This window comes from Liolophura sinensis, chromosome 13, assembly GCF_032854445.1.
Source record: "Liolophura sinensis isolate JHLJ2023 chromosome 13, CUHK_Ljap_v2, whole genome shotgun sequence".
NCBI lineage: Eukaryota > Metazoa > Mollusca > Polyplacophora > Chitonida > Chitonidae > Liolophura > Liolophura sinensis.
The window spans coordinates 27,897,102-27,921,184 of NC_088307.1; the positions used below are offsets into that span (position 1 = coordinate 27,897,102).

The 24,083-nt window shown below is 39.8% G+C and overlaps 1 protein-coding gene across 1 annotated transcript; it reads left to right on the forward strand.

The window, feature by feature from the left end:
* The first annotated feature begins 545 nt into the window (after nt 1–545).
* LOC135480576 (cilia- and flagella-associated protein 77-like) lies at nt 546–24,083 on the forward strand. Its single transcript, XM_064760443.1, has 6 exons — nt 546–726; nt 1,906–2,005; nt 3,798–4,038; nt 11,227–11,335; nt 13,807–13,911; nt 22,678–24,083. Exons 1-6 carry the CDS (start codon nt 631–633, stop codon nt 22,804–22,806), a joined length of 780 nt encoding a protein of 259 aa, XP_064616513.1. The 5' UTR covers nt 546–630; the 3' UTR covers nt 22,807–24,083.

Sequence of the window (24,083 nt, forward strand, 5' to 3'; positions counted from 1 at the left end):
GAATTTTTGGTACATATATGGTTTGCCGATATCTTAACTGTTCGTCAGAACAGGCAGTAAATTCTCTTTTTTTATGAATCGTGTTTTACGGAATACAACAAATCAAATTGTTTGTTCTTCTTTTTCTTTTTAACGTGGTTGAGATAAATTCCATTAAATTCCAGTTAGTTAAATTATTTCCACTTCAGAGGAATTTAATCCGCTTTAAGGCAAATTCTGTGTCCAACAGGATTGTTTCTGGAAGTGGTCTGGCAAATTTTGATTGAGTATCAGTACATCTTTACTGACAAACTATTTGATAAGCTGTCGTACAACGAGCACACGTAGAAAATTTTATCGCACTACTAATATATCATATTTGTCCCTAAGGTAAGGGATTAACATCAAAATCATTGTTTGTAAAGCGCAAAATCTGGTCTCCCCGTTATAAACCTTTGTGGCTGAAATGATCCAGCGGACCTGCAGAAGTTACCTCCCTTGTCTTGCCAGATGGCCTACGTAACCAAGTGTTGCCAAGGGGATCATGCGGCCATTGTTATAAACAATATACACTGAAAGATCTGCATAGCATGGTTCAGAGATCGCCATAAAGCACACAGTCGTATCGCACGCTCCATTAGAACCTCCAAGATGTCTGCTGATTACCTAAGCCCGTTCACCCACACCAAAACTGGCGATCTTGGTGTACAGAGGGAGACAATGTTGGGAAATGAACTTCTGCTGAACGTAAGTAAATTTGATCACAACAACAACAGCAGTAGCATGTGTACAGTATGTTTTGTTTTGGCTCGTTTTGCTGTGCGTGTCTTAACGTCATTGAGGACATATCTTGGGTGGTTTCAGTATTATTACTGTCAGTACTACAGCACTGACAAAGAAACGGTAATCCAGAGATAGGCTGTATACTTTATGTCATGTAATCGCAGTTTTATGTGAGGAGTGTTGTTTTACCCTCAGGATCTAGCTATGCAGTTGTCTCCAAACCTAAAGCTGGCCATTCCTTACATTTAAAACATTTCCTTGTAATGTGTACGTCCCTTGTCAAATAAATAAATGCACATGTATATCCCAAAAGTGAAACATAACACTGAACAGAGGCCTGTGACTATAAATTATATACATATGTTATGTAAGGTGAAGCCCTGAGATACTAGTGATTCACCCTGCTTGGCTTGCCGATGAACACTGCACCAACGTAACATGTCTTCACCGCTATAAGTTTTGAAGCAAGTTCACATGTAACTGACAGCTATATGAAGCTCGCAATACATTAAAATTCACTCAGTAATAAAACCAATGGTTTTGTAGACAGTTCTGAAAATTAGCATTTTGAAATTGTGACAAATGAATTTGAATTTATACCAGTACTTAGGTAAAGTTGAAACCATGTAAGCAGGGAAGCACAGATCTCTGTGTTGGTTAGCGCACTAGCTCAGCATAATGACCCAGAAGCCTCTCACCAATGCGGTCGCTGTGAGTTCAAGTCCAGCTCATGCTGGCTTCCTCTCTGGCTGTAAGTGGGAAGGTCTGTCAGCAACCTGCGGATGGTTGTGGGTTTCCCCTGGGCTTGCCTGGTTTCCTCCCATCATAATACTGGCCACCATCGTATAAGTGAAATATTCTTGAGTACGGTGTAAAACACTAAATAAAACTCTATATTGCTACTATTTTGAAAACTTTTATATACCTGTATAGATAATGTCATCAGTGATATTTATACATGGTGGGCCATAAAATAAAGGGTTTCTCCCGGGGCTCTGCCTCCCACCATAATGCTGGCTGCTGTTGTATAAGTGATCTATATATATATATATATGAATAAATGTCTGTGTGTGATTTATTTGTTATTATTATTATATACTGTATTTGTATTTTAATTATTACTATATGCCCATGTTTTTCTAGCCGGAGCTTGGACGCCCAAGAAGGCGGGGTTATAACTTCCCGGGTGATTCCTCCACGTTTGGACGTCCAAATATTGTCTGTGATGGTGGAGCACCAGAAGGTAAGGTCAAGCTAGGTCATGTTCATTTATGCTAGCGCACAATAGGTATTCACCTGTTCTGAGGTTAATTCATCTGAGTTATCCACCACAGAGGTGGCTCACAATAGAGGTGGCTCACAACAGGTATTTAAACATCTGCCTTCAGTGAAAATTCCTTCTAAACAGTACAGACAGATTCATGTACATCTCATAGCAAGTTTAAAAATGTAACTTGCCATGTAATTGTTTGCTAATATATCTTTCCATATAACCTGCTGTGCATTTACATAAAGGCATCTTTGAGACTTTATATCAAGAATTCCTTTGTATACCAATTTGATATCTTACTGTGTGATATCACATGTGTTGTTACATTGTTCATGTGTGTAATTACAAGATTGAGTAAATTGACTTTTGACCTGCACTAAATTTCATATTATGCACAACAACAAAAAATGCTGGTGTAAACAATGAATACAATGAGTACATGAACGCCTAATCTCGACCTACACCAACCTGTCTTCCATCATAATATTTGTCATTGTAGCTTAAAAGCAAAATGCCCTGAAAATGCAGCAAACTGTCTGTCATTATGACATAAACAATATCATCAATGCCCTTGTTCAAAGTCAGACTAAAGATAGCACCGTTTCTCAATTTAGTTCCATTCTATACACCTTTTCGTGATGAAATGTTACCCTTTTATTACCTGCTTCTGTTTGCATATGAATTTTGGACATGTAGTTATATAATTTTATGCTCTAAAACTTTTAAAGAATGTTATTCCCAGCAGTATTTTTTTTTTTTAATCAGTCTTCCAATGGTGAAGAAATTAAAATAGAAAATTACACTGGAAAGCTTAGGTAACGCACCATAAATATTAATATTTCAGCTTTATAACATCGAAGAAGTATCTTTGTCTTTTGCTCATGCAACATACAGATATGGCATTCAAGCTTCACCTTGCGATGTCTTCTGTTTATTAGGTCTGTGAAAGCGTGACGTGATTTGCTCTTCGGATAACACTCATATTCCAACTTTTAAAATACTGTTGCAGTATGTCAGGGTTTTTTGTGCAGAATTCTGTGTAAATTCTAACTTTAGGTCTATAACCATTTTGCATTCTCGATACTCATAGTCCTTTATATATCATTATATAGAGTTGTCATAATTATTGTATTGTTATAATTTATTAAATACATTTGTCGGTCACACATACACAAATATGATTGTTTTATTTTTTTAAGCACACGGGAGATGATTCAACGCTACCCATTTTATTGGCCATCTGAGTTGTCTCCCCTTGACCGATGGCCTTCGCTTTCGTTCTCCGCATTGATTAATTTTGCTAAAGCACCCCGTAGCTAATTAACAGAGGAATTCAAATAGAAAGGGAAAAAATAAGGATGAAAGAAGTAAAAACTGACTGCTTGTTGCAAGTTGCAGACGTTCAAGGTATGCAGCATTTATGAAGGTGTTTAAATGGCACCTTTTTCTATGCTAATTCATTGCTGTAAAAGTGCATTTACAGCAGCTGTATCAGTCGTTTTCCAAAGCGGTCAGAGGTCGAGTGGTTAAGGCGCTTTTCTATGAAAGGCTTGGACACCTTACGTCAGGGCTCAAACCCGGCCTTGGACAGGGAATTATGTGAATTTCCTCTCACTGCCTTTTCGTGAAACCTTCATGACAGTAAACAGTGAACTATGTTAGGCGTGTATAGGTCGGGAAAAGACATCCCGTTAAGTGACTGTTGTAAAAATAGATTCTTTGACAGAAAAATCCCACTGTATACTTTTTTTTTCATTGTTTTCAGCACTCCGAGGCTGGGCCGGAAAGAATCCATCGAATCTTCCATTCCACAGCAACGAGAAGTCAGCCGAGCGAGACTTTATGGCCCTAAACGTGGCCGCTGTACAGAGGGGATTGATAACAGCCCCGGAGCATTACATGTTCAGAGCCACGCACGACATCCGGAAAAAAGTGTCGGACAACGACAACAAGAAGTACAAAACCAGGCGCCTTCCGCCTTCCATGGTGTTCGGTATTGCTACAAGGTGGGTACGCACTTGCTTCTATCTTCATACTCTGTACAGCCCATGCGCCACTCCTTACGCTCGTTTTACACCGTTGCCACCACGGAACGGCTTGCTTTATTGGGTTTAGCCTTGGCCTCACAACTGATGTGCTCACTCTAACTTAAAAAATTATATTTAACGCTTAAAGAGTGAGTGAGTGCGTGCTTGGGGTTTAACGTCGTACTTAACAATTTTTCAGTCATATTACGGTGACGAAGACATTAGATAAAGCGAATGCGTACGTGTAAAGTATTAAAGGAAACAAACGTTAACGCATCGTTTTGGGTTTTCTTAGTGACATCGCTTTCCGCCTGTCGCCGTGGCCTGTGCTGTTCAACAGTTCTGTGCATTTCTTTGTATTTATGGTGGAATTGATATAAAGCGAGTGTAGACAGTCACTGTGGAGCATGCGCTGAAAATGAATATGCCTCAGTAATCTTCCGGAAAGACGTTCCGGTTTATCGCATAGAGATAGTCTTGAATAATAGGTTAACACCAGTTATATAACCATATACGTGTATATCGGTACGTGCCAAGCAGGATCGTTTGTTTTTGATATGAACCAAAATCATGCGGCCCCAAGTTGATTTGAGATTCAGGGGAGGTAACTCCTCACGACTTAGCGACAGTATTGCCGTGGCCGTTGTGTGAACATAGATGATGCTTTATCCCTTAATGTCTGTGTGATGCACCGGATGAGCGGCAAGTTTATAAATGCAAACATTATCAACAATGGTGTGTGAAAAACATGATTGTGTACTCACGGCAATGGTGAGGAAATGACTGATTACTGCTTTACACGGCTTTGTCAGTGTTGGAGCCGTATCGTAGCGAGATCCACATTGTTACAATACATACTCAAATACATTCTTCGTAAGTTGAAACGCATGACATTTATAATGACTGTTCACCAATAAACACATACAGTGGTTCATAAATGTTGTAGATTTTAGTGCGTGGGAAGGCCGCCAACAGCGTGTGCCTGGTCATGGGTTTTCTCCAGGTTACCCACCGCCGAATAAGGGAAATATTCTTGAGCACGACACAAAACATGTATCCCGTATAAATACATAAATACATAAATACTGTAGATTTGATGGTAAAAGAAAAATATAGGACAGTGCACGTCTCTAACTTTTTTCACCCATGTGGATATGTATTTTTTTCTTCTTTTTTTTTTGGGAATTGTAGTATCTATCTAGTTGTGTTACACACATCTTTTGATGCATTGGAGGACATTTAAAGGTCTTTTAAGGTGTACCATAAAGTGCAAACCTGCGGATGCAGATTTGTTTCCTTTTCAAAACTGGAAAACTCTCTTGACTAAAACGCATTAGGCCGTTTACCCTTTTGTATGTCAGACAACAGAGGAACTGATTGTCTTTCAGGCAACAATTTAGTGAGTATATTTTGTTTTACAAGAGTTCGCTCCCTTGTGCAGAACAGTGACCATTGGCATACCCATTAATTTGGTTGGTAATGGATGTTTTGTGACTGAGCATTCGGCTAAACTCTGGCAACAAGTGACAAAGAAACTTGAAGACAGTTGCGTAAAATCTTCATCATGCATGCTTTGAAAAAATTAGAATATGAAGTTGTTTACTTCAGTGTTTTGATTTAATTCAATTCTCAACCTTTTCTTAAATTTACAGACAGTTGGGAAACATAATGTAAAACGAAAAGCCACATTTTTTTTCTATTCTGTGCAGATGTCTTTCCAGCTTTCTAATCACATGTGAGAATGAAAGTCAGAGGTAAATCTTTCTGGACGATTAGATCGTTACCCTCAGATCAACTTGAAGTTTGCAACATTTGCATTATATATTGTTTCGGTTACCGAGAAACCAGGCTTTGATTGCTGAAACAGCATTTATCTTTTCTTAACAGCCATTTCGTACATTTGCCGACACAGAGGTCCAAAAACTACCGTGGCAGTTACCATGCATAATTTCGTCTAACTTCCGTCCTAAATTCCAACCTAACATCGTTAGAGTCCACTATAACTTTGTCATGTTGGAACGGCTGAATTTCTGCGTCCGTAATACACTATTATTTTGGACATGAGTGTATATATTTTGTCACAAAACTGAGCACATATCATTTGTTGTGGTCTCATTTCGTTTAGAATATTCTTGGACACGTCTGCGGTTAGACATGAGGATGGCGTGGGATATCATGGGCTGTTTGCCTTTAAACTTGCTTGAAAATGTCTATTTCAAGGGCAGATATAGCCCGTTCTGACGAGTTGAACGTACTCGTTACAATTTTTTTTTTTTTTGTTCAATCAAAACGAAAGTCTCTTTCGTTGGAGGGACAATATGACTTTTTTTTTTTTTAAATAGCACTCATACGTATAACTTATTACTGAACTTCACCGTCAACGTGCAAGTGAACACGTACCTGAACTACATGTATATTAGCCTAAACTGGTACACGTGGTTATTTCAGTAACGTACGGTTGGATCTACGAAGTTGTTGTCGAAATAGAATCTGAATCCAGTATTTTATGACGCCAAGAAGGCAATATGGATAAATGAGATGGAGAGAGAGGCAAATGGGAAGGTCCCCCAAGTGTTTCCCGCAGCCTCCTTGCGTTAAGATCTGACCGGGTAGTTGGACAGTAATCTTGGCATACGCTGGCCGTCAGACATTAAATGCTTAGTGATACTTAAGTCTGGCAAACAGTGCCTTACATCTCTTACGTTTGTAAACATTTATCAATTGATTCCCGGTGGGGCCATCAAAAGCTGATCAAATGGCTTCCAAGAAAGGGTAAGGGATCAATCTGTCTTGTGGGTTTAGGAGGCTAGGCAATCCCTCCCAGGAGCGCCACGAACAACCGCCGCGATGCCGTGTCCCCGAGAAAAGCTCTCCATGAAATGTGGTTTTCGAGGGAAATGGACCCTCAGTGAAGCGTATACGGTCTTCAGATTGTCTAGAACGGATCATGTAGGTCTCGTCGGTCGTTTGGGTCATTTTTACTCGGTGCTTGCATCGCCCCGCTCACCGGTTACCCATCCATTCACGACAGAGCACTCAGCGCTACACGCACTCTCTCAAGAAAACGCGGGTGAAAAATAGCCGGCAAAACCCATAGGGGGCACAGGGAAAAAGAAATGGACGTGCGCTCTTAGCGGTTCGTCATTAAAAGCCGTTGTCAGTAAGACGCTGTGGGTCTCGGGAGACGTGTAGCTTTTGTCCTCCCATGGGGACCAAGACAGCCATTTCCCGGCACCAAGAGAGCAAAGCCGTGAAGCAACTTACGAGCACCACTCAATTAAATGCTTTTTGACTCGACGCAAGCCCTCTCAACGGTCTCATTTAACTTTCAAAACAGGAAAACGGACGGCCATTGAAGGTCCACGTTGAAATAAAAGATTTAAAAGGCATCTTCGTGAGGGGAAAAACTCACAGTGACAAACCAGACATTTAGACGGTTAAATAATTTACAAGTGTTCTAAATGCCAATACTCGTGGGGGCTGCCCCGCCACTCGAATCTCCGTCAGGTTAATTTCAAAATATGCTCTTAATGCGATCGTCTCTCTCTTCGCACCCCCGGGCCTTGCCCTGACGTGATCTATGTTTACGCGAGCGTTATATATACACACACGTCTAACCTGCCGTATCCACCGTCACCTATAATACATACTCGCAACGTTTCCGCCTTTAAAATTTTCAGAACTCGTCCTGCCCGAGATGAAAGGGAAGATCCGTGTCCTCCGGTTAAAAACCATTCATAATTAACATCAATAAACGTGAACAAAGGTTCTCATGAACAGCGACTCGTGTTCCGGACTTGCGGTCAGCTCTGAATTTTACATCGTGTGTTAAGTTTCTCTTTATACACGGCACGACCAGCGGCACCTTTGGTAAATATTTCATGTACAGAAACTACAATCTGACTGTCGTGGTTTTCTGTTTACACACGTCTCTATGCCTAATACAAGGTATCGGATGTATAGGCGAAGATGATGCGGTAAATAACAACGGTAATTTCTGGCGTCCTTATGTCCTGCTGAGCCTAGTTCTTCTCCATAATGTATAAGTATCGTGTTTTGTTCTAGCTTTTTGCTTGCCTTTAATGAAGCTATATTGGAGGTTTGGGACAAAACATCCAAATTCGATTATCAAATTTTCTGTGGCGAGATAAGCTCAGATTATTGCCTTTGACCAAATTTGAGACTCGTTCCTGATCTATATTTATTGTGCCAAAATGATTGTACATTTTGAAAAAATTTTCGAACTTTGTTACTCATTTTATGAGTTAAGGTAATTATTTGGGCTATTCTAAAATAACGGGAAAACTCCGATTGGATTTGCTCTGATCAATTTTCAGACATAAATAAATAATCTCTTATAGGCAATATTGTCCTAGTACATATGTTCCAATACACATGTTCCACAACACTTTTAATATAGTTGCAATTAGTGAACTATAGACTATCGGTATATCTAATGTGTACCAGCACCTGAATATCTTGAAAGTAACGCGGTGCACGGTCTCAGATTTAATAATGGCGTGCAAGTAAGTACGTCAGAAACGTCAGTTAATTAGGGTTTTTTTTTTTTTTTTTTTGCCTTGCATAGGTCAACATCAACAACCTTCTTATCTGGGTGTATGCTTGGCATACTGCACATGTGGATAAATACATGGACTGGAATAGTCGGTGTTTTTACTCCACTAAGTCGGGTATGTTTCGCACAGGGTTTGACCACTACAGCTGCATTAGTGGTAAAACACCTATAATATACGAGATCCATATACAGTGTAGACGGTTAAGCTATCCATGCTGTCTACTTTTTATCACTCCGTGTTCGCAGAAGTGTCCATATGTCACGCGTCACGCAAACGTTGGTCTTGATCGATTTCATGTTTCCGCCGTCCAGTTGTTGTTTTTGTTGAAATGTGCAACTCATAGTGCTTAGTTTGAAAAGAATGAAGGACAAGGACTTCAAATTGCTTCATCATACCTCAATGTCTGGCTCGTAAATCCGATTCCTGTATCTTGTCTATTAATCTTCTATGCAGCGTAACGTAATGAATGGGGTTTCTGCGGCGTCTCTTTGTAGATAAAGTGTTTATGGTTGACGACATGCTAACTTGGGAGATGGCGTTAAATTTCTGGTTCACCTCAACTCTGCATTTTGTGCACAGTACAAAAACGTAATTCCGCTGGAACTCAGCAGGTCGGAGGCCGCGAAGATCGTGTGTCTCGTGGTTTCTGTGTGGTTATTTTACCCGTCTCTTGTGTCCATAGTGACAATAAACGGTAGGCAATGTTTTTGAGGTCGTCTAGGTTCGAATGCGTTGCCACTGACTTTCCTCTAACAATACAACACATGCATTGAGCTCGTCAGTTTCGCGCCAAATGGTGGTTCTGACGCGTAAAACTGGTCACCATCTCACGGGGGAAATAATTTTGAATGCGGCGTTAAACACACTTTTGAATAAATAAACGTTGTGTGACCGACGCCATTCATGGTTTAAATTATTCTTTCTTTATATAATATATGAATTATAATATAGACATGACTGTGAAGGCTTAATGAAATCATCATTATCCGAGGGAGAAAGGTAATATTCCCGTAGTTCAAGTGAAGCCAAAGCGTGCAGTGTGTTATCAGTTTTTCATTTTAACGCGGACATTGTCCAAAGAGGACAAATGGAGGCTGAAGATGAGGGTCCGCAATCTACATAATAGGAAACATGCAGTCAAAGATATTAACCACTCTAAAATTTTACTTTATATTTACAAATCATGTGTTTTTTATTTTGTGTAAACCGTTCTGTGGGGCAATTTTAATTTTAACAATATTTAGGTATACAGCGGTGCATTTTCGTACAAGTGCCGCGAGGGAGAATTTATGTGAAAAGTACATGGAATAAACAGAAATACTGAAGTGGTTGAAGGCAACGTTTATAGAACATGGCAGACTATAGTAGACTTAAGATTCCCGCTGGAGAGCCACGTGGTATGCCAAGTATTCGAACCACGCCATCAGTTGTATGCTCTCCGATCTCGGGGCCCTGGTTATCTCTGATATACCTTTTCGTGAAGTAACATCACAACAGTGATAACCGGCAAAATGGCTCCGTCTCTGTAAAGTATCGTATAGTACAAAGTAGAGCCGGTCCGTCGTCGCGCACAAGATAACTGCAGCCACCCCACGCAACACTCTGTATGGCTATTATAGATTACATCAGTTCATTTAGACATTTGAGAATCACCGGCTATTATGTTACAGCTGATTGGCTTCAAGAATTTCCCAGCTAAGGAAATGTAAGAAAAAGAATACACTAAGATAAAACATTATCACATTTAGTGTCCGTGAGAATGTAGTTAGGAGGCTGTCAGTCTTACGAATAAGGTTCACCCTAGATCACTCTAGAAAAGCATTAATCTCACCACCGCCAATTGCCTCTGACCTCTGACCAGTAAGGCCAAGAGCTCGTGATCTCCAGTGAATAACTCCAAGTTTGCGAGGTGACTGTTGAAGGAATGTGGTTTATTCCGGTTTCCTCCATGCAGCCTAACACCTGATAAATGGAGTGTCAGTTATTACGGCGTTAACCACCAATTACCCAAATGTATATTTTGTTTTTATGAATATTTATAAATATGTCCAAAATCCTATGCCGAAACTTAGATATGTTTAAGGAAGGTTGATATCACATTTTGTGAGAAATGCCATTTTATATGCCTATGCTATGTATTTTGTTTCATTTTCGCTGTAGTGAATTTTTTCTATCGGAAATTGCCAAGTAAAGATATTTGTTTAAATTCTGAAAATATGTTAGTTAGCAATGTCTTAAGTCTTTAGCCCGTAGTCTTGTTTGGCTGATGGACTAACATTCCTGTTTAAGAGTAATTATTTAGGTCCCCTTTCACAAAATGTCACAGATCACATGTATCTTTGTTGCCTTTCATCCGATATAATACACCACATCAGACTGTTTGCGATAAAAAATTACAAAAACAACAGTTCAGTGTTTTTGACGTCACCTTCAAATGGTTTCAATGAAAACACACAACAGCATTCCTTCGCCATCATGTGCATTCTGGGAAACAGGATTGTCACTGCCAATGTAAATACTGTTAGAATCTAGTCCTTATAGTTTCCGGTTGAGCTATGTATTGACTTTGAATTTTTTCCCTTTATCACAGGCCGTCCACTCCCATATTTGAACTACTGGAGCACAAATACCAGGATAAGTGGCTGCAACAACAACGTGCGCAAGAGCTGAACAAACGCCATCAGGAAATGCAAAATAAGGTATTAGCATGGAAAGAAAAGTTACCATCAAATACAATGTGTTAACACATAAAGCACGAAAAGTTTGGTTTATTTGTTTGGTTTTAACATGTCCATCTGTTGTATTTCATTTTGAATGTCATTATCAGATCGAAAGCCATTCACTGCTTCCTTGTTTAAATATGTTCTCGCCAAGATGTGGGTGAAATATTGCTGATGTGGCGGTAAGCCATAATCATTCATTCTTAAAGTATCAAAAAAGACACAAATAAAAAAGAAGTGTAACAATTGCTGACGTCGTCGAAAAGCAGTTGAGTTGTGTGATGAGTAGCACAACCTAGAGTGAAGTATATAGTTTTGTTTGCGTACCATTCTGAACGGATCTATACTCGTATTTATCAGTGTTTTTACTCTGCAAAGGATTGGCCTGATCTATGGTGCGATAAAAAAATATAAATGTTTTCGGTATAAATTTCCTTTGTCGTCGTCATATGACTGAAAAATTGTTGAGTACGACGTTAAACCCCAAGCACTCACTCACTAAATTTCCTTTGAAAGCAAAACTTCAGATATATTTAACAAAAGTGTTCGAGTTTTAAGGAGTAAGGAGTGGTCAGAAATCGTCAGCACGTTTCTCCAATGATCTTCATTTAGCAGGTGATCTCAATTTATGTTGCCGTTTCCTTAATTTTAATACGTCTTCAATTCTGAACTCTGAATAGAGAATAGGTAACCTGCAGAGAACAAAGATTTCACATTACATACGTGCGGCAAATGATTGATGAAATACTGGTACCCAGATAGGCGCGTTCATTAAGAAAGAATCGGTGCCAGAGGATAGACCGATGCCTTCCTGATATAAACACCTTAAATGGTAATTCCGTCAATTCTAATCGTATTAGTTTGTCGTTAATGTTTCTGTTGGAACTTTGAAGGCATAACAACGAGCGATCCGCAGGAGATTTGCGGCTTTACACCCTGCACCCCCCGAGCAGCTTTACCTTTCAGGTTTTGACTGATGTGAGAAAATTGCAAAGGTGACACGCTCCACGGATAACAATTCCGCCGATTCGGATCTAAATTATTTGCAAGTTGTATAATTAGCTGCAACCGTCTGTCAAACGCTCGCCGGAAGTGTGCTCGGCCGACTGTCTGTTCATCTTACCTGTGCATCTGAGACCAGGTAGTCGGCCGGCGGAAGTCACCCTACGAAACAAAGTCCACGCACGTGACTCCGGCCCGATTTACCTTCGTCGGTGTGATCGCGATTGTGTTGCGCCACGTGAGTTGAGACTGATGACGTCATAACGCCGATGGTGGGGATGTCATGGCGAGCAGAGTCCAGCTCGGCAATCCGTCATCCTCGGCCACGGCACGCGTTCTCAACATATTTTTTTTAATTTTGTCGTTCTCTAAAAACCTGCGGAGAAACCTATTAACCGAGTATATAGCAAGCGTTCAGTATGTACATGCGCACCGACCCAATGCGTGTGTAGGCCTGCCGCCTTACAGTCTGTGGGTAGGGTTCGAGAAGAAAGCGAGGGTGACGGGATACCGGAATGATATCTAATTCATAAGAAGCTGATGAGCATCCCGCAGGGAGAGCTTACATCCGGAGCTAACCTTACAACACAGGTATACAGAAAACGAACGCTGATCAACCATATGGTGGTATATTTACCTGTGTGCTTGTATTGATTAGACCTCACTTAAGTGTTATAAAAACGCCAACTCCTCTCCATCCCCCCCTCCCCTCATCTTTTTTTTTTTTTTTTTGTCCCTCTGCTATACAATATAGCGAGTGGGCAACTTAATTAAGTGCGATGTTATTTGGTTTAAGACAGGAGAAGCCTGCATACATTTATTGATTATACTTCCGCTCGCGCGAGACTTGTAACAAACATGTGATGTGATCTTCCGTACTGATATCTTCAGTCAGCCCGACAATTACATGTGTAATTTATACTGAATATTTTAGTGAATATGTGTCATACAATTTATACTGAACACTTTCTTGAGCTTTTATAATAAGTATTTTATAATGAATATTTAGTGAATATTTATATAGTGTGTACTTCATACTGAAAACTTTGGGTATTTAGACAATGTGTTTCGTAGTGAACAATTTCATGAGCATTTGTATTCAGTGTATACATGTACTCACTTCTTATTACTCAATGCTTTATTACTCTATACTTTATTACTCAATACTTTATTACTCTATACTTTATTACTCAATAATATATTACTCAATGCTTTATTACTCAATGCTTTATTAAGCATATAGGAAATCTGCTTTATTCCAAACTCTTCCCTCGTCATTTTACATTATTCTAACTACTTTAATTAGCATTTATGCAGTGAACTGAACACTTATTTTCCTACGTCCCTGTTTAATGTTTCAAATTATTTTTTGTCGCCATAAATTTTGCTATATAAACCATGAGCATATTGTTTTTGTTTGTTAACTGATCATGTTTAATATCTTTCAGAAAACCACTGGAACAGTATATGAGACGAGAGCGTCATTACTCAGGACTTTCCAGAACCCAGTAGAACCCAGTGCTCCCTGGCAACTGCCCCGATTCTCACAGACGGTTTGTATTTTTTTATTTTTTTGTCTTTCTCAATCTCCCCTAAAATAACGCGTTAGTTCCCCCTGTTAGGAGAATCTGAAGACATATTCTAACATTACCTGTTGCTTATTTATGCCAGTACGTTATCAGAAATTTGTTTGAACCTGATTTCCATTTTCGAAAACATCCCTTGTGATGCTAATAGTGTCCACGTCGCCGGGCGATCCCGGCCGGGCGATATTTGACTACACTGTCAAGAGTTGGGCATGGTCAGCATATGAGTGCAAACAATTTAGTCAATAAAACTCCGAATATCAACCTCATTTTCTTCACACAAATTTATGACCAGTCACAAAAGTTATTAGATAGGAACACATGTCGTTCTTGGTTTTGCACTTAAAAATTCTATTTCCATGATTGTCTTGTCACGGTTTCCAAGAAACCTTGAGTATATGTTTCTGTTGAGATGCATGTGTAGTATCTCTACAGCAGGTATATATATATATATATATATATATATATATATATATATATATATATATATATATATATATATATATATATATATATATATATATGGAATGATGGAATCTTTATTTTTTTTTAACTTTCATTTTCTTTTCTCATCTCCATAACATATAACTGGAGGAGCATTTTGTGCGCGTTTGTATCAAATGATCAAGACATGAAACTGAAATTTATTACATAGTAAAAACTCAGGTGAAAAATATTTCTAAAATTGTAGGAGGACGTTTTATATTTGTATATGGATTTCCCCGCTCTTGCTGTTTGTAGTGACAAAAAGTTGTCGACGACGCTTACGTGGCCGTTTGAGCAGTATTACGTTCGTTGTAAAGCACAGAAGTGAAATAAATAAATAAATATTCAAAGATGCTCAACATTCATATACACTGCAGAACTGTTTGCTGAAAATTTGACATGGGTTATATAGAGTAGTGCTAAATTCCAGAAACAGGCTATCCCCTGAATTTGGTCCTAACGCCTAAGGATGTTGATATAATCTTGGTTTCATATCTGAACAATTTTTGAGTATGGTGGGCGTCTAACAACAGTCAAATGATCGCGGGCGTTACTGTTTCATATAAGGTTCGTTGTTGTTGTACAGCTGTTACCTCACTCGCTGTTGAACATCACGATCCACGAACATTTATCATACCCAATTTCATAATGTCAAAATTGTTTTAAGAATGCCATTGCTTTAAGCGGTACGTTTCTGTCACCGATCATAATTTGATTAAACCTTCTCCGTTTAATTTGCTGATAGAGAAAAAAGGGTGTATATACCTGGATATATTGATCCATGCCATCGATGGGGATGCGTATTAAATTTGATGGGGAGAAAAACAGTATTGTTGTAAATATCCGGGCAGATGTTGGTTAAATTGTGTATTGGGCGTGTTTATTGCCGCTGTGGCTGCGGTTCTTTGCCAGGGTCGGGTAGTTAAAAGCGAAAGCTGTCTTGTTTGTCACTCTTCATCACGTCTGGGTTGTATCTCATCACCTGATACCATCGACATTTGTCGATAATGACAATGTGGTGGCCACGCGGTACCGTTTAGCAAACCTATGCCCTCACCCCTCCCCTTCCTCGGTCATTCTATAAATCACAACTCCGTCCATAACCCTGTGTGTCTATTGGCCTGTTATACAAAGGTAATGAGTGGGTATATTGCGCCCCGTTAATGTAGCTCCCCCCTCGGGGTGAGTGGGGGTCTCTGCCAGCTATCTGACCATTGATTTTGCTCTTTTTCACTTTAGTATGTTGGTTAGTCTGTTTGAGATTTCACTTCTCAACTTAGCGAATGTTGTGACTACTCTGACAGTACATTGACACAAGCACGCAGAAGCGGGATTATGCATAGGCATTTAGTATATCTTAAAATTAAATTCGATGCCAGTATAGTAGCTGAAGACAACTTTCCGTCTGCGAGATAAGTTAATACAAATTCAAAGGGATGGATGAAGTTTGTCATGTGTTTGTTCAATTTTCTCTTGTTTTTTTTTTTGTTTTTTTTTTTGGTTTTGTTTTGTTTTTGTTTTTTTTTTTTCTTCTTTGTTCCTTTTAACGTTCAGACCATGTCTTCTCTTTTCTCTGTCCACTGAAAACAGCCAAACTGTGAAGTTGTATGTAGTGTACGCAATAATGACAACGCTATATATCTCTCTGGCTTTAAAGCTTAGGCATTCGTCAGCCAGTTTCTTTAAATTATATATAAATCATTTATAACTGAAATACCGTAATAGGGAAGTCGAAAGCCATCTCATTTGAAATGAGGTGAGGTTCAAAAGTTTGATTGTGGTTTTTGTCTTTTTTGAAATAAGGTCTGACATTTAGTTGAATTCAATGGTCTCGCCATTTGTCACTCTCCAAAAACAACTGTGTGCAAGTGTTACGCAGTATTGTGGCAAAAACGCACATTCAAATGGTTTTGTGGACCAGCAGTGCACAATTGGTGTCATTTTGACAGGGCATATACATTTGTATATGGTCAAGTAGTTGCTTTGCATGAAAAACATTTGCCAAGTGTACAGATTGTGGACTTGCGCAATGTGGTTGATTCTTCCCAACGTTTATCAATTTATAAGGAGATTTTTTAACAGATGCGTCTGTTTGTATCAGCTATAGATATATTAAGCGCTTGAGAGTTTTGATAAAATCCCCTTTTTGTAGTCTTTACTAATTAAAAATGATTGCACAAAACTTTTAAAGTGTTTTGTACTCGAAGACGATTTTCGGCGTTGGACTGGAATTTACATCTATTCACATATATTGCCAAAATAAACGACCTGTTAGTTATATACAACGGCTTTAACCATATCACTATAGCCGCATATGTGCCAATCAGACGAGGCCTGCACGGCATCACGAGCGGTAATTGGGCTGTGTTTAGGAGCCCAGGCGGGTGCGGGGGACAAGCTATTTATTGTAAGCGGCTGATAACGAGCCTAGGTGCGGACGACAACTGACGGCCCATGGCCGCGGGCCAATTTGATAACGAGGACTGTAATTAACCGTATTAGAGTCCCGATGAACAGCCAGCCTAACGATAGCCAATTCATTGTGCTTGTTCATTTTTTTGTCGCTCGGCGGGGTCTAAAAGTCGGCAGCTCGCGTGGAATGGCTAATGACGTTGTATTATCTGATGAGGGTGGCGCTCTATATTCCCTCCCCGCGGGCGTAAATATGATAAACCACAGCTCTTTTGATCTCACCCGGAAACGCTACCTGCTACAGGGGGGAAAAAGGGAAATATTACAGAAAATTATGCCGTATAAATAAATTGTTAGTTGATTCTGTAAGCCATTCTTTGATGAGACTATTGACACAGGAAGACGACAGTGCCTTCCTTCACGTTTCTTGCCAAGCGGAATCTGTCGGTTCTGTCCAGGCTCTCCCAGTCTGCGGTTTGCTCCGAAGCTCGCACTTAATTATGTAGCTTTCCCTGAAGTCCTCAATTAGCGGTGATCACAACTTACATCCTGCGGGATTTGGTACTGCCTTGGTACATCCTCTTGTCCGGTTTAGAATAGAGCCGTTGTTGTCGGGTAGTGTCATCTGTTTACACATAATTGATTAATTGCTGTTTAGTGCCTTGCTTGAAATTGAATTGGAACTGTAGGGGTTTTCTTACCTAATTCTTCTGAAACCATGGTGCTAGGGTACGTGCATGTTGGAACTGTAGGGGTTTTCTTACCTAATTCTTCTGAAACCATGGTGCTAGGGTGCGTGCATGTTGGAACTGTAGGCGTTTTCTTACCTAATTCTTCTGAAACCATGGTGCTAGGGTGCGTGCATGTTGGAACTGTAGGGGTTTTCTTACCTAATTCTTCTGAAGCCATGGTGCTAGGGTGCGTGCATGTTGGAACTGTAGGGGTTTTCTTACCTAATTCTTCTGAAACCATGGTGCTAGGGTGCGTGCATGTTGGAACTGTAGGGGTTTCTTACCTAATTCTTCTGAACCATGGTGCTAGGGTACGTGAATGTTAAAACTGGAGGGGTTTTCTTACCTAATTCTCTGAAACCATGGTGCTAGGGTACGTGCATGTTGAAACTGTAGAGGTTTCCTTACCTAATTCTTCTGAAACCATGGTGCTAGGGTACGTGCATGTTGGAACTGTAGGGGTTTTCCTTACCTAATTCTTCTGAAACCATGGTGCTAGGGTACGTGCATGTTGAAACTGTACAGGTTTTCTTACCTAATTCTTCTGAAACCATGGTGCTAGGGTGCTTGCATGTTGGAACTAGGCGTTTTCTTCCCTAATTCTTCTGAAGCCATGGTGCTAGGATGCGTGCATGTTGGAACTGTAGGGTTTTCTTACCTAATTCTTCTGAAGCCATGGTGCTGAGGGTGCTTGCATGTTGGAACTGTACAGGTTTCTTACGTAATTCTTCTGAAGCCATGGTGCTAGGGTGCGTGCACGTTGGAAACTTTGAACATACACATTAACCAGTTGGAATAAAACCTTAACTGAAGTAAAATGACAAAGAGGCCGGATTTTCACCGGTTATACTTGTGGCCATCTGACAATCCACCACACTAGAGTTACTGCTCTGGTTTTTTTGTCGATATGCTGGAGGGCTTTATATTTATATAATCTGAATAATAGTTTGAATAATAATAATAATTATAATAATATTAATAATTATAATTATAAAAATTATTATAAAAAATACAATTCTAAAACAGTAAGTACATTTATGTTCTTTTTCCTTCTTAACATTGCTGCTTTATACCTTAATACATTACAACGAGCACCTGCAACATGCATATTAACATCAAGCCCGACATTACTGTACAAATGGTAGACAGAAGGACGTTCTGTGTCAATAATCGAAAAACCATTTCCATAATAACCTGAAAACCTGTTCCTATTGAATTCAGTAAGATTTCATTATATCTGTAGTAAGTAAAGCAGGTAAGATGTGAGAGAGAAGCAAGTCATCAGTGTTCAGTGATGCAGTGAAGACTACCGATAGTACAGGTATGGCATCGAAATCAAATTGCATGATCGTAAAATCACATTGGATGCTTACAGGGCCCTCAGCCAGTCGTCCTCCCATAGTTGGTTTTGACCTGAAATCGCGATTTGTGTGCCCATATATATGTACTTTTTCGGGATATGCTGCAGTTCGCATCATGCCGCAGTTCCCATCATGCCGCAGGTCGCATCATGCTGCAGTTCGTATCATGCCAAATCCAGCTTGCCAGTGTGAAATCTGCTCAAAATGAAAAGGCGTACACCTGAACATGACTCTGACAACTTGCACGTCTCGCTTTGCAGAGCGTTATTTTGTTTTACATGATGCACCATATTTTCTGTGTGATGTGACGGTGAACCTCTGCCCACAGTGTGCAGTTTATAAACATTATAAAGAACAGTCAACTGCCACAAAATATATTTTACCACTAAAAATATCACTGATGCAAGAAGCCAACGGCAAAAACATATAACGATTGTTTAAAGCTCCCAGTAGTTTTCATTGGCCCGTTTGAATCATTTGTTATTATTGTATATATGTATATATATATATTTTTTGTATGCCCATAGTATATATGTCTGTGCCGTGACGTTAGTGAATGAGGAGCACACAAACAAAGACTAAGCCATATTTCCCAGGTGAATCGCCGCTCAGATTAGTGAATCCATTATCATTTCGATTGGGCAATTTTTAATATACTTGTCCAAAAATGAGACTATCTTAGCCGCCGGATGGTATCTATGCTCGTCCCCCGAAGTCTTGCGTGCAGCGGACGTATGAATAATTCCTGGTAACTGTAGCAAATTAATTTAATATTGCTCACTAAAAAGAAAAAAGTCCCTCGCTCGAAGCTCGTACACACCTAGGTTCGGCCGGGAGAAAGTGCATTGCGTCTCATTTTGTTTGCGCCGGCGTATGGCCAAGGGCGATAATTAAATTACCACTAGAAACAATTAATTAATCAATCCAGGAGTTGCGTTCTGGTTTTAAGTATACACAAGGGAGGTAATCGGAAGATTAAACCTGCCCAATTGTCGACATCTGCCTTCTACCTCCGAACAATTGTCCCCAGTAAAAGGCCAACTTTATTATTTATAGATTCGAGTTGTTTTTCAACCAGTCCCCAATCGCGCCAGACTAGCTCGTTCTGTAGATTGCCAACCCCCACTGCACGACATGTCCGTGTATACGCATCAAAACTCCTGTAACGGGCGAAAGGCGTTAGCAAAACAGTAAAGCGAACACTCGTTTGATGAAAAGTTGCGAATTGGTTTATAGTCACGCAAGGGAGGTAATTATTGTCTGTTGTCGCCCGGCACCCTAACAGTGCCTCACAAGAAGACGGGGGAATCTAGAAACCAACTACTGGACATAAAGAAACAAAAACCACAGACTTGAAAATATGTGCAGACTTGTAAAGTAAATGTTTTAGATGCTAGAAGTGAAATTCCGCGTGAACATAACTTGTGTATTTGTGAGCAAAACAAAAACGATTAACTTAACAATCTCATTTCCTTTATTAAATGTTTTACATATGCGAGAACTAGCCTGTTAACCCTGCATGCTATTTTCCTATTATACATTTACATGTAGTGTCCAGATTAAAACTTAAAGAGAAAAAAGTATTGGCATGGACATTGAAACATTTTCCTTATTTTGTAATGAAGCGATAATGAGAAAGAAAATCTTGGAACTTCAGCTACATGTCCGGGCATTGTTTTTTGAACCAGCGCTTATGCTAGACTATCCGCCAGTCTTATGATGGCCCAGTAGTGAATCTTCAGTGAAGGATAGAGCGCCTTTTTTCATTGGGGTACATATTTCATACCTTGCTTACCCGGCTTCCTTTCTTTGCCCGAAATCTCTTCTACATATAATTTCATTTTCTGTCTTCCATGTAGCTAGCTATTCAGTGAGCACAGAAAGTGTGTTAGGGTGTCACTCCATTGAGAAGCCCGGTACACGTTTGTAGCCGGATAACAGTGTTAGCTCCCCCAGTTTCACCTGCAAGCTCAGCGATGCAAAACGGCACGGATGAAGTGTAATGTCAAAGGTGTCTGTGCTTATGTATACCAGGTGGCTGAATCAGAGAACGGCTGTCTTCACAGCTCGAAACCCGTCATGTAATAGAGGCAGGGCACAACGCGTACATCAGTGGTTACTGTTTGCAATACCACCTTTTGTAATCTCATGCAGAAAGTCAAAGGATTGGTCACGACCCGTTTTAGGACAGTATACAAGTAGTTGAGGAACTGCCACTGAGCGCAGTTTGTTCCAAGTCAGGAATAATAAAGGTGTGAATATAGTTCTTCCCCCCCCCCCTCCCTCCCACCCCTTTCTTCCAGCCCCTACTCCCAAACCCTCAGCTGTCAGATAATTTCCTCTTTTTTTGTTGTTGTTGTTGCTGTGATATATTCACAACTGTGGTTGAACTTTACACGTGTCTTTTTAAAGCTGTCAGTGTGCATAAAGAAACGACGGTTGCCATTCTGACATAACTTTTGACAACGCTTTATGCGAACATGTAATTAATCGTTTTGTACGTGGGCAACCTACCCTTGAGCTGCTTTCACATTTTCGTTGTTGACGAAAATTTTAATTCATTTACTGAGTGTAGGCTTATCAATAAACATTTATATTTGGGGTTAACGGTAGAGAAACGGTTGTCTGTGTAATTTTATGAAGAAAGAAGGGATTAGAATAAAAAATCAGTTGTATGGAAAAAAAGAGCAGAAAAGAATTAGCAGCTGCCCATGTTAAGTAGCTGTATTATTATCTGTTTTGTACGTGTGGCAGACCAAACCAAATATTACGACAGAGGGTTTGTTGTGGGCAAACCGAGCAGAAACAACTTATCTCATAGAGGAAATACTTTTGTTATTAGTGACTCGAAAGGTGTTCAGACACGGACATTTAGTATGAATACACCAAAGTGCTATGTCACTGGGTTCATCGCCACGTTGATCTGCCGGAAGAAAGAAAAGCGGCAGATTTTCTTCTGTTTAAACCGGCACTTATATATTTACATCAATACAACGTTATATGGTTTCAGCGTTCTGCATTGTATATGGAAGTTCGGGGAGAGGTATTGCCATAAAAAAAAAAAGAAACAGACAAAAAAGACAAAAAAAAAAAAAAACAAGAGAGAGAAAGAAAAAAATATTAAAGACGAATCGGCTTTTAATTTTATGGGTGGAGCTCTGGGCGGGGATAAAGAAGTTCGTGTAGGTGCTGTGGTGTGCGTGGTGACAAAACAGTCGAGTCTATGATGTAACCTGCCTGCCCTTACGTTCCTCTGGGGGTCTGTAGCTGGGGGGAGGGGGGGGGGGTCTGTAGCTGGGGGGGGGGTGGGGGGGGGGGGGATCTGTAGCTGAGGGTCTGTAGCTGGGGTCTGTAGCTGCTGGTCCGCCCAATCCTCTATAACTGCGCAGCTTGAAGTTACCCTCACTTAGGCGCCATGATCCCTGTAGGACATAACGACATTCTAAACATTCGTATTATATATAAGTAATAAAGATATTTACACTGTGGCGTACAACTCTTTGTGAGGACAGCGTTATTGGTGGTGGTGTAATGTGGGAGGGAGGGGTGCATTTTGGAAATGTGCATCTGTGGAAATGTTTTTTTTTCTTTCATTTTTATTTATTTATTTATTTTAGACGAGCTAACGTCGATGCCTGTTACATCATCAGTGTAAAAAAAGTGTTAACATTTTCACTGTGTCATTTCTGTTTCCTCAGTGCACCCATATTAGTCCCGAGTATTTCTATGTTTCTCTTTACCAGGCACAGCCTCACTTGTCAACATTCAGGTCGGAAAGTGCCCGGAAGAAAGCCTACGACAGCTTTGGTGGGGACAAAATTTCCCGGAGAGGTCAACTCGGACATGGAGCTTACGCATCAGCGACGAAATAAAATCGAACCAAGCAATCTACCATTAAACGTAATACAAAACTAAATTGTTAGTTATTGTGAAATATATGTTTTCCTATCGTTGTAAATAATGTGTAATTTAACGTTAGAAAAGATATGCCCTGTGCCTGTGATAGAATATTTGTACGTTGAACTTTGTACATATGTACCTGCTTGTATTATGTGTATATCTTTGTTTTGTTTGTTAGCATACATGTACGTCTGTGGGGGAGTGGATTTGTAATGATTTGTCATGAGTAAATATTATTTATGTTGGTATACATCCCGCTGGGTATGTGGTGTAACGCCTTTGAAAAATGTGCATTTTTTTTTGTTCTTCTTACTCACAACGTCCCAGAATCATTAAATCTTCAAACTGGTTGATTTTGGAAAGTTTCGAAATGAGTGGGGAATGGAATTTGGAGGGAGAGGGTGTAGAGGAGAAGGGACCGGTATTTTTCTACTTTTTATTTATTATTTCTTTTTTTTATTTCGTTTTTGGTATTCGTCCCGGTTATCGGTTATGTAATTACAGTTGCCGTCCGTTATGATAAGTGTCTGCTGGCATAAGCTGATATTATATCGCCATCACAAAGGTTGTTTCCCATTGGCACCGCATTTGTTTAGTGGACAGTTCTTGTGAGCACGAAGTCAAACTCCATCTCAACACTGGCTACGTGTGGCAGTCAATGGGCAACTTGTCATTTCTTATCAGCTCCAGTTAATAACGCGAGGCGAATGATAAACCTTTTGATGATTCCCATTTTGAAAACTCCCTTTTTCGCAAAAAATCAAATTTGCACTTGCCCTTACCCCTTTTCCGTTTCGCTATTGGAGCCGTAGTCAAAGCCCTTTGGTTTAGCCTGGTGTTATTTTACACAGACTAAACCAGATCTCTTACATTTCCCTTTTTGTAATCGCATTAATCAAGTCTTTTGTTATCATCTTCATCATGTACAGGAAGGGTTCTTGATAGATTTCCAGCAAACCACCGAGTTTTACGAGTGGTATTGGTTATTCCTGCTATACATGATAATGTTATAAAAGGGAAGTCTTCTGTCCAGGGATGTTTTCGTAAAAGGTTTAAGTCCTGTTTTTGTAGCGTTCGAAAGTATATAGAGTGTAACAAAAGCATAATGTTAGCTATTGTGAATAGGATTTTTTTTTCTTTGCTTTTGTAGAGTGCAAAAAAATATGTATCAAGTCTATGAAAATAAGGTATTTTATATAACTATTTTGTACTTGAGGGACGAAAGTACATGTATTAATAAAACTTGCCG